General features: G+C 33.2%; 2 protein-coding genes across 2 annotated transcripts; one reads left to right on the top strand and one right to left on the bottom strand.

Annotated features, from left to right (window-relative positions):
- The first annotated feature begins 5,831 nt into the window (after positions 1-5,831).
- LOC108772087 (uncharacterized) lies at positions 5,832-6,529 on the top strand. Its single transcript, XM_018537541.1, has 4 exons — positions 5,832-5,976; positions 6,060-6,185; positions 6,271-6,362; positions 6,461-6,529. The coding sequence occupies exons 1-4, from the start codon at positions 5,838-5,840 to the stop codon at positions 6,527-6,529; spliced, it is 426 nt and encodes a 141-aa protein (XP_018393043.1). The 5' UTR covers positions 5,832-5,837.
- Positions 6,530-7,449: 920 nt separating this feature from the next.
- On the bottom strand, positions 7,450-9,178 carry LOC108772086 (putative nuclease HARBI1). Its single transcript, XM_018537540.1, has 4 exons — positions 9,098-9,178; positions 8,752-9,032; positions 8,367-8,663; positions 7,450-7,962 (listed from the first exon to the last, which is right to left on the bottom strand). The coding sequence occupies exons 2-4, from the start codon at positions 9,028-9,030 to the stop codon at positions 7,450-7,452; spliced, it is 1,089 nt and encodes a 362-aa protein (XP_018393042.1). The 5' UTR covers positions 9,031-9,032; positions 9,098-9,178.
- Between the last annotated feature and the right edge of the window lie 3,169 nt (positions 9,179-12,347).

The raw sequence follows: 12,347 nt of genomic DNA, 5'->3' as shown, positions 1-12,347 counted from the left end.
TTTTTATGCGCGCGAGATTTAAAAATGCAGCGTCAACGGTAAAGTTAAAATTATGCATTTTTACGCTTCGGAACTGCTCCAGAAAAAATAATTTTAAGAACATTTCCAAGTTGTTTTCATGCAAGGACGTTATTGATTATTAATCTAGGGATGTTATAGTGTATTTTAAGCCAATAAAAAAAAATCGCAGAAAAAAAAAATTTCAAACAGGTATAACCCCTTAAAGCATTACGAGTATTAAATACAATAAAATTAAATATATAATTTATAAATTAATTGTTCTTATGTAAGCGATTATTGTACATAAGAACAATTAACTTATAGGTCTGTTCTTTATTACTTAACTTTTGCACTAGTTCATCTTTCTTCCTTTTCTCTCCAGGAGAAGGGAAAAGGAAAAAAGATGAACTGATGCAAAATTCAGCAATAAAGAACAGACCTTATAAGTTATATGTATAATTATTTTATACTTTTTTTGTTTTACATCTTTGACTCGCAATTATTGTTAAGTTCGAAATCAATGCGTTTCTAATCACAACTGTATAATACCGACTTCCTTAATTTAATTTTATTGTATTTAATACCCGTAATTCTTTAAATTTTTTCAGTTGGAACATACTGAAAAGGAGAATATCAGCTATGAAGAAACGTCCATGATCATTGTTTATAAAATTTTAACTAAAAAAACTTGCGTTTGGCTGTATGCTCCTGATTATTAATTGTCATGCTGTAAACATATTTAAATACTGTCAATTTTCCTTTGTTTCTTCTGCTTCTAAAGCCATTTGAAGAAATTTTATTTCCATTAATGTTCTCTTCCGATATGGTAATCGACGTAAAGCCTCTCCTAAAGTTTTCAAGTAGCCATCAATAGCATCTATGGGTTGAATTGGCTCCTTTATAATATCTAGTAAAGCTATTTGTATTTCTGAATCATTATGTTTTTGTCCTGTAATTAAAAATGAATATTAGAACTTTAAATTGATCACAGCTTAATGGAACATACATTTAGTTACATACTTTTACTAGTTTTCAAAATAGGCTTCAGTGTTTTAGATGTACAACTTGTAACTGGAGTTGACATTTCAAATGGTATGTTTGATGATACAAACGTACCATTTGAAGTGTCTAAACAATCAGTTATAGGATTTTCTGTATTGAACGAAGCAGATGATGGACTTAGTTGCATAGACATAGATTCACTGGACACTGTATCTTCATTTGAAGATATTTCAACTTCGTTCAATAATGTATTTATTGTTCTGTAAAATAATATTTTAAAATATATTAATACATACATTGCACTCTAGTTTTTTAATTTGTAATATTTTAATTTTCAATTTCGTGAATCTTCTAATAATTAATTGTATACATTACTAATTTTGTAATATGTAAAATTTAATGCTTCATTGCAATATTACATACGATTTAGTTTGAAGCGTGTCATCTAATGGTCTCATTAGGTCAAAAAATCTGTAAGTACTTTTAAAGTTTGCAGAAGATACATCGGAACCACTTGGCACATATTCTTTCATTTTTTTCCTAGCTCTAATGTAACAGTCACGATGATATTTCGATCGTTTTTGCAAATCTTTGATACTCATATTTTACCTGTTTAACATTAAATCTTATAATTATAAAACTTATAATCATATAATTTAAATATCATCTACTATAGAGGATAATTTTTCTAAACATTAGCTATATTTCTAAAATGTGATAAAAACAAATTTTAATTTTTAAACACATACTATTAATTGTATTTTTTATCTCTTCCCATAAAGCCGATTTTTTCAACTTGGACCTCTGTTTTATATTTAACCAATGATCATACAATGAAGGTCTATTCATGACTGCCATTATAAGGCATTCATCAAACTCTGGATTAACACTTTGGGATTGCGACCATGGTTCTGTATCTGCATTATTATAATCAGCTGATTTTTGTGCTGCAATAGAAGATTTGATAATAACGTATAATGTACATATAATACTTATTATAAATATATATTTACATACTAATAGTAACTACAAAATTTTCATCAATGTGCAGAAAATGTTTAGTTTCATCATATTCTTTAAAACAATTATGTTCTAATAAATTTTCACAATGATATGCCATTAGCCATCCACAATATCCACATCGAATTTGCTGGAAATATTAATAAATAATTTAAAATTAATAATAAGCAATATAATATTTCTCTTTACAGAGTTACATTGTTTTATTTAAAATATTTAGAAAAAATTAAAAACCTGAAGGAAAAAATTCATACTTTAAAAGTTTTACTACCATTATTATATACATTATCTATCACTTAACCTAATTTAACCTTATAACTTGAAAAAATAATTTCCAATAAATTAATTTATATAAATACTTCATTAATAAGATCATAAATTAAATTTTAATACTGCATACCGAGTTGATAATGGAATGTATTAAATAAAACTAATTTGCTTACTGATTTATCCATGATGAATACAAAATCGACAAAATCTTCTCTGTCATATGCGCCATGCGGTCTTGTGTAAACATATAAAAATTGAATTCCGCGTAATGAAAACGCGTAATAAAGGCGTAACGACTCGAAAAACGCGTACTGGTCCCTAATTGGTTACGCGATACGCGTTACGCGGAAAATCTGTGCCGGCACCCTTAGAGTATAGGTGGCGGCCTAAACGTAGGGTGTAAACTAGGCCATTGGTGGCGAAGACGCAGCAAAAGTCATGAATAATCTGTCTATTTGGTAAAAATGTAGATTAGAGAAGCCTCCCCCAATGATCTTGACCTTGACGTATGTTGTCAAGGTCATGACCCTGAGTGACCTTGAGGAAGTTTTAACTGTCGGACCTAACTCGTTAAAAAGTTATTAACGAAAAAGTTTCAAAATTAACGTATTATTTCTGCTATACATGTATAATATGAAATCCTATTCTACACCTTTCCCTGTTCAGAAACGTTAAACTTTCCACGCGAAGTAACTTTCACCCCCCCCTCCCTGCACAGGAGCACACGACTTCTACGATTGTACTATTGCTGTGATTGTACTGTCGGGGCAGACCTCTGTAACGGTGTGGGTGCGGGGGGGTGGCCGAAGGCCGCCCCCTTGCACCCGTGTGTGTGCGTGTGCGTGTGCGTGTGCGTGTGTAAAATATCAAGTAATAGACTCATAATCGTCATATAACGAATGGAACACCATAAGTTAGATTAATAAAGTCATGCAAATGCATTTTTAACGTTTGTAAAGCGTCTTACTTGCGTCGAGGTAATCTGACTGACTAATTGAAACATATCGATCAAAACTATTCACAACAACTGAAAAAATCAAAATAAAGATATATCAATATAACATTTTCGGAAGTTTATCCAAAAGAAGTCACAGTACACACGCACGCACGCACGCACGCACGCACGCACGCACACACGGGTGGGTGCAAGGAGGTGGCCTTCGGCCACCCCCCCCGCACCCACACCGTCACAGAGGTCTGCCCCGACAGTACAATCACAGCAATAGTACAATCGTAGAAGTCGTGTGCCCCTGTGCAGGGGGAGGGGGGGGGTAAAAGTTACTTCGCGTGGAAAGTTCAACGTTTCTGAACAGGGAAAGGTGTAGAATAGAACTTCATATTATTCATATTGTTGTAGCCCGCGAGTGCTACCACAATTAAGTCTCGCATTTCAGCCTAGCACGAGCTGGCGGAAATGAAAGATTATTACCGCGAAGCAACCTTTGCATTTCGGTATAGCAACGACTTGCGGAAATGCAGGGCTGCAAATTCCATAGCGCGTGCGGACAGCGATCACTGCATATATGTAATACTACTACATATATGGATCACTGATCGAACGCAAGCAATGATCGCACGCACATCGAACAATTATTACTAAAAAGCAAATCTTGCATTTCGACAGGACAACGAACTGCCGAAATGCAAGAGGACGAAGTCCGCATTGCACACGGCACGCATGCCGCTAGTTCGATGACACCGCGACGCCTATATATTCGGCGGTCTAAGGACCGGCGAGAGAGTCTTGTCATACATCTAAACGTAACGATACGTTACGCGCGTCGCGAGAACCGAGTCATATTACATCCGCGATAACGAGTGTCGCCGACCGGTCTAAGTCACGAGCGAGGACTTTAACCCGAGTATATTCTTTTAATTAAATTCAACTATTGTAATCAATTACCCGTTTTGTAACAACCAAAGTGTAATAATTTAATCGGGTAATTACATTAATAAATAAAGGGTTAAATGTAACTAGTGGTAATAACCACTCGAAATTGTAATTGTTATAATAAATAAAAGGTGTTATTTTAATAAAAGTGTGGTGCAGTGAGTGTTTGTTCTACAACCTTGACCATTTTCCTCGTTTTCCTCGTGGGTTCCAACCCTTTGAGCGGATCGAATCCCAAAATAATATCTTGTTGCACCGAGAGGTACAACAATGTATATAGCAGAAATAATACGTTAATTTTGAAACTTTTTTTGTTAATAACTTTTTAACGAGTTAGGTTTGACGGTTAAAACTTCCTCAAGATCACTCAGGGTTATGACCTTGACAACATATGTCAAGGTCAATGTCATTGGGGGAGGCTGCCCTAATCTATATTTTTACCCAGACTATACTGACAATGAGTCGAAAAGTCCTGTACCATTTTGGGCTTGTAGCAATAGTTAACGAGATATTAATTTTTAAAGATTGGCAAATACGCGCGTTCGTCCGGCCTACCACACCACTGAGGCCGGTATTCGTAGTCAGTTCTTATATTCAAGACCGTCTTAAGTTCAGTCTTAAAGAGTTACGAACCAATCAGAGGCCGGTATTCATAGTCCTGTCTCAAGATAGCATTTAAGATCTCCTTAATAAAGTCCATCTTATCTGTATAAGGACTCCTTAAGATAGAATGTATTCATAGTTCAGAAATAAGATAACCTTTTTGAAGGAATTGGTATTAAGTATAGTCTCATTTAATGTAAGTTGATCTTGATAAAGGCAAAACTTGAGGTAATCTCATTTTTAACTTCGGGTAAACTCGTAAAATTTTTTTCGGATTAGCCAATGAGAGATGTACTAGAATATATATAATAGTCTATAGATTTAATTCCTAACCTTGTTCATCGTTTCGTAGAAATCAAGTTATAGAAGCTACACATTAAGATGGATAAAAACAAAAATAAAGCAAAGCATTTTACAACAATTGAAAGAAAATTATTTTTAGATATATTAAAAAGATATAAACATGTAATAGAGTTAAAAAAAAATAATTTTTCTGCATTAAAAAGTAAAGACGAAGCTTGGTCAGACATAACCAAAGAATATAATGCATCTCAATTAATTATTCAAGAAGTAAGAAAATTACGTAGAAGGCTTATTCTGTATCATTTTTTATTAATCATTATTTTTAAACTAGTTCCTTAAATCTTAAATAATCAATAATTATTGTAGAGGAGTATTCAGCAACTAAAAAAGTTATGGACAAATTTAAAACAGAATCAAAGAGATGCATTAACCAAGGAAAAGCAAGCCCGGATGGCAACAGGTGGAGGACCATCCATTACATCAGTTGAAATTGATCCTGATATATCAGTAATCGCTCCAGACTTAATGAAAACTGCACCAACAATTTATTCGTCTAATTTTGATAGCAAAGAAATTGAAGGTATATATGATATCTTTAATAAATTAAATTTAACTGTATTATATTTTGATGACAATTTTATATTTTATGTATTGTATTCTATTATAATATAAATAATATATAATGTTCATACTATAATAGTCAATAATATACAAAAAATGTTTTATATTTGTAGAACGAGAAAAAGAAATGATAAATGATTCATTTAATGATTATAATCTAAATGAAATACCTATTATATTGGACGATGAGACAATAAACACAGAAAGTAATAAAGAAGAGAGTTTTCGTAATAGCGAAAAAAATATTATCGATGAAATCTTAAATAGTAAGTTTGATATTGCTCTAAAAACGTGTATAATTTATAAGAAACTGATTTAGTTAAAGTTAATACTTTTTTTTCTGTAATAGAAGAGAACCTAGAACCAAATGTGTCTAAAGAAGAAGAGATAGGTGACAAAGATTCACCATTGAAAGAATCACCATCAGAGAATCTTAACATTGACATACCGATTACTAAGAATTCTTTGACGACAGGTATATAAACATAATATTATAACATCAACAAGTACTTTAAAAAAATAATATATTTCATTTTATTAATTAATACACACATCTGCAGAATGGAAGAGGCTACAGCAAAATAAAGATAAATCTGCATCAATAAAACGTATAAAACATAATACGAATCTTGTTAATGACAACGAAGACGAAGCAAAATTGAAAAGAGAAAAAATACAAAAAATTCTTGAGCAAGAAATGGAAATTAATACAATAAAAATAAAACACGAAAAAAAAATGTCTGATTTAAGAGAAGAGCATTTAAGAAAAATGCAAGAACAAGAGCTACTTGCAGCTGTTGCTGCAACAAAAACAGCTGAATTGCAATTGCAGTTACAAACTAAAAAAAACGAAAATTATTTTGAATCCTAATATTACACATTTCTTACATATCATATATTAATATACAATAGTTGGTAAAAGTTTCTGACCAACGTGTAATTTTATGACATTTTCGTCAATCGATGTTTTTCATTTTTTTTTCACGACATGTGATATGTTAAGTTTAATACTTAAAGGTGTTATATCATTTATGTTCTTGCTCTTGTTCCTATATTTTGTGTTATATATTATAAAATATATAAATAAATTTCATTTTAACGTTATGTTAATAATATATGTTTATAATTTAAGGAAAATGTACAGTAAATGGATATGACGTAATTGTTAGATGAAATAAATATTAAATATAAAGTTTTTAATAATATATATATAAGACTCTAAATAAATTCATTATAAAATTTTTATAAATGAATCTAATTAAAATCATATATATTATTCAAAGTTTAATAATAAAAATTTAAAAGTTCAATAATAAAAATTTTTGTTATTTCATCCAATAATTTAGTTATGTACACTGATAGTCCACTGGTAACTGATATACATTTACTTTACAAGATACTATGTGCAACTGTTGCTACAACATAAATAACTGAATTGCAATTGTAGTTACACAAACTGAAAAATGAATTTTTTTTATTTTTAATATTTGACATTGTGATACATTGTGATATTATATATATACATTATGTAATAAATTAATAAAATATTATCTAATAAATGTTATGTAATAAAAAAACATTATGTAATGAAACATTACATTCCTATTGTTTGTCAATGTTAAATAAAGAAAAGTTCAAATAATGTATGACAAGTTTATAAGAATATAAGTATTCGTATTAGTATTAATTATTTAAAAAGAAAACGGATGAACATACTACATGTAGTATTCTATAATATATTAATGAAATAAACGTTCTATGATAGCATTCCTCATTATAAATCCATCTGCTGGTTGCCATTCTGCATAATTTTCATTATTCTCTCCATTATCGTTATTATCATACATTTCATTCTCTTCATCGTCTGGCAGTTTATTATCATAAATAAGTGAAAGATTATGCAAAACTGCACATGCTACAACAATTGTTGTACTACAAATCAGTTTTGTCGTAAGTCCTCGTGCTAAGCAAGGAAATCGCCGTTTCCAAACTCCAAATGTTCTCTCTACAATTAGTCTAGTTTTTCGATGGATGATATTATACGCGATTTGTTCATCGGTTTCTGGATTTAAAATAGGCGTCAGAAGAAACGGCAAACAAGGATAGCCGTTATCACCAACTAATATACCAGTTAATTCTCGTCTTGTATAACGCATATAAAGTCTAGAATTCTGAAAAATACGGCTATCATGTTGGCTTCCTGGCCACTCTGGTACGATATCAAGAAATTCCATCCGTGCCCCAACGACAGCCTGCAAATACATATATAGATAACAATTATATGTATAATTGCTCAATATTTGACACAACAAAACAAATTATCAAAAAACAACCATAGATATTTGATTATATTATACTAAAAAAAAATTTGTGACTTTATATGCATATAATGACTTCGTATATCTTAAATAGATATAAATGACTTGATGATAGAACATTGTCTGTATAAAATCTAGTGTGCATATTAACTGAAACGAATGTGACGATGTTTTATCAAGATTGATAAAACATTATTCACATTCGCTCGGTTAATATTATGCAAATACTAGACTTGATTTTAAACGGATGCTACGTTCTGTCATAAAGTTAATCGGTATGTTAAAATTATAAGAATGATTCCTAATATCTGCAAAATATAAAACTACATATAACATACCTGTACATTAAGAGAAAAGTATCCTTTGCGATTCCTATATATTTCTTCGATACCTTGAAATCTAGTGTGTGTTAATCGAATATGAGTGCAATCAATAGCACCATCAATTCCAGGTAATCCGGTAGCTCTGTTTCCATATCCCATGTTTCGGAATAAAGTACGGTTTTCATTAATTTCTTCCACAGAAGATGGCATCTTTATTACATGAGGAATATTTCGAGCAAGTAACACAGAAACACGAGAAATTATTCTTGAAATACTAGGCTGTGATATTTTTATTATATCTGCTGATACTAACTATAAATAAAATGCAATCATTGCGATTATTGTGCGAACGTATTGTTATCTGGAATAGTATTAATAAGCTATTTTTTAATTTCTTTACCTGAAAGCTTCCAGTCGCGTAGAATCGTAAGCTCACAAGTAATTGTATCACGGGGGCAATAGGAAGGCCTCGATTATTTATTTTAATTAAATCTTCTTCAACTTTCGGTAAAAGCCCATACATTACAGCTTCTTTAGAAAATCGAAAGCGACGTTTAAATTCAATTTCATTATAAAATTCAAAGGGGTTATGTCCATCTCGTATGTATCGCTTGGGAGTACGTATCATTAATTCAATGATCAGATCAGGAATATCGTCATCGAAATCTTGCAAATCCATATCTTGTAAATTCATAATGGAAATATAATTTATTTATAAAACTTATCTTATTTTTCTTATGTGTTACCTTAAGACACCTCCGGACATGATTTGGAAAATGATGTCTTATATGCGACATTTTTCCATAGATAAGATGATCTTAAAGCACTATAAATACATACTTAATGAGATAACCTTAAGTCTATACTTATCTAAAATAAGATACGTTTCTGAAACACGAATAGGGATTTTAAAATAAGATTGTCTTTGACAAGTTATGCCTTCAGATTTTGTTCAAGTCTTTGCTCATTCTCCAACTATGAATCGAAAGGGCATCTTAAGACTGAACTTAAGACGGTCTTAAATATAAGAACTGACTATGAATACCGGCCAGAGGGTCGCTTTAGCATCTTAAAACATTACTTAAGACAGTCTTGAAATAAGAACCGACTATGAATACCGGCCTGAGTGTACGCCTACAGAACGCCGCGATGGGCGCGCGGGCCGCGGGAAGCTGCGGGACGGCCTGACCACAGTATAAGTACATACAGTAGGTCGACTCTATGTCGGCACCTTTGATCTGAAGAAAAATGGTCGGCCATGATGTTGAATGGGCAGCGCGGACAATTTGAATACTAATCTATATATATCGCACACGAATATCCGCTTCTTTTCTTCATATTTGATGCAATGCCCGCGAAAATGGCTCGACCGGTCTTCAGGCGCCTGCATCTACGGCGTCGTCACGTCGCAATAACGCGCGTCATGAGAGCTCTAGTCGTCAAAAGGTGCAAAATGACGAACAATCGAGATCGAGACGAGCTCATCCGCGGACACGCATCTGTGTGGTGCGATGCACAGTCAAAGTCGGTAAGACTTTCAAAAATATACAATGGAAAGCACCCGAACCAAAACGCGTCCGTAACGGTGGGGTGGTTCGTCGGAACTGACTTGTCGTCCTTGTCGACCCGTATCGACCTGTGTTCCACGAGACGAAAACAGACGAGAATCCCTATAAGCCGCCATATTATTGAGTGTGCATTTCCGTCATGCGCGAGTGACAATCATTTCGCGGATTTTAGCCTCAGTCAACCTACTATATGTACACCCACGGTAATTAATTCTGTCCCTCGGAAATTTTCACAAAATAAAAAATGACCACCTTTCTATATTAATTGTCACAATCTATGCACGATTAACGTTACGACTGAACCTTATCGTGCATGAATAGTGATAATTAATACAGAAAGGAGGTCACTTTTCATTTTGTGAAAATTTCCAAGGGACAGAATTAATTACCGTGGGTGTACTTATATTGTGGCCTGGCAAGCGCGCCGTTCAAGTCATACGTTTGGGGGCTAGCGGCGGTGTGCGCGGCGAGGGCGGCGGAGCGCTTGCCAACCAATCCCCGCTCTTCGCGCGGCTAGCTATCGCGATAGCGAATTTTCGACTCTTCAGAAATTAATATTTTGAATGCGAAAATCGGGAAATGATCGAAATCTTTTTGAGAACTCAATTTAGTTCGCTCTAAAGCGTGTACATGCCCGTGTACATACAGAAAAATGTTTAATACTGCATCTGAGCATGCCCCTGCCGATAATCAAATAGGCAACCCGACATAAGATGTGTATGTATCGGAAACACCCTGTACATGCCCGTACTGTACATACAGAAAAATGTTATAAATATGAATTGTTTTAAATAAATAATAAGTGTATTTTAAAAGACTTGATAATTGTACCGACAACGTTCATTAATAAGATAGAGCGGACTAAACTGAGTCGAAAAATCTTTTACCAGTAATTTGTAATTTTCGCAATAGTTAACAAGATATTAGAAATTACTAAAGTATTAATTTTCAAGAATTTTTTACTCAAGTACTATCAACTTTACAAAAAAACAGCACACAAGAGACAAAAATTGTTTATATTCTTTTCATAAAGTTCTAGACATTTTTTCATAATTTTTTATCAACCTTTTAGTGCTGCATTTTCTTATTAACAAAACTGTTTTTATGAGAAAATACGGTACTAAAATTTCTGAAAAAATTCCCAGAACTTTATGAAAAGAAAATAAACAATTTTTGTCTTTTGCTGTTTTTCTGTAAAGTTGATAATACTTGAGTAAAAAATTCTTGAAAATTAATATTTTAGTAATTTCTAATATCTCGTTAACTATTGCGAAAATTACAAATTACTGGTAAAAGGTTTTTCGACTCAGTTTAGTCCGCTCTATCTTATTAATGAACGTGTTGTCGGTACAATTATCAAGTCTTTTAAAATACACTTATTATTCTCAGAAAGTGGAATCGAGTCTTGTACACAGGATGTAAGTGTGTGTTGATACGATTGATTTATTGTACCGTTTTTTCTTATGTTTGATCCTTGATTGGATCCTTTATAAGAAATTCTAATATTATAAAATCATTTACTACATGTAACAATGCTACAATATCAGGAGTAACAAATTGTAATCGATCTTATATTTGAAAGTAATGATGAATGAAAATCTGTGAAAAATAAGACACTTATTATTTATCTAAAACAATTCATATTTATAACATTTTTCTGTATGCACACGGGCATGTACACGCTTTAGAGCGAACTAAATTGAGTTCTCAAAAAGATTTCAATCATTTCCCGATTTTCGCAGTCAAAATATTAATTTCTGAAGCGCCGAAAATTCGCTATCGCGATAGCTAGCCGCGCGAAGAGTGGGGATTGGTTGGCAAGCGCTCCGCCACCCGCGCCGCGCACACCGCCGCTAGCCCCCAAACGTATGACTTGAACGGCGCGCTTGCCAGGCCGTCCCGCAGCTTCCCGCGGCCCGCGCGCCCATCGCGGCGTTCTGTAGGCGTATGTACACTCAATGGTGTGGTAGGCTGGACGAACGCGCATATTTGCCAATCTTTAAAAATTAATATCTCGTTAACTATTGCTACAAGCCCAAAATGGTACACCCACGGTAATTAATTCTGTCCATCGGAAATTTTCACAAAATGAAAAGTGACCTTCTTTCTATATTAATTGTCACTATTCATGCACGATTAACGTTACAACTGCATATATGTAATCAGGAGACGCGGTAGCGTCTCCGGCCATGTTCAAAAAAACTGTGAACGCTACAATCAGGAGACGCGGTAGCGTCTCCGGCCATGTTCAAAAAAACTGTGAACGCTACAAGTCTCTTATCCCGAGCCACCAAAGTCCATTTTTGGGAGGTGCATAACTATTAAAATATAAAAAATTTTGAATCGAACGTCATATGTCCTGAAAGGCGGCATCGCCACGAGTAATTTGAGCCAAAAAAATTTTAAATCGGTCAAGCCGTTCTGGAGA

Source organism: Cyphomyrmex costatus, unplaced genomic scaffold (assembly GCF_001594065.2).
Source record: "Cyphomyrmex costatus isolate MS0001 unplaced genomic scaffold, Ccosl1.0 scaffold1776, whole genome shotgun sequence".
NCBI classification, from domain to species: domain Eukaryota; kingdom Metazoa; phylum Arthropoda; class Insecta; order Hymenoptera; family Formicidae; genus Cyphomyrmex; species Cyphomyrmex costatus.
This window is presented reverse-complemented; position numbering and strand designations above follow the sequence as displayed.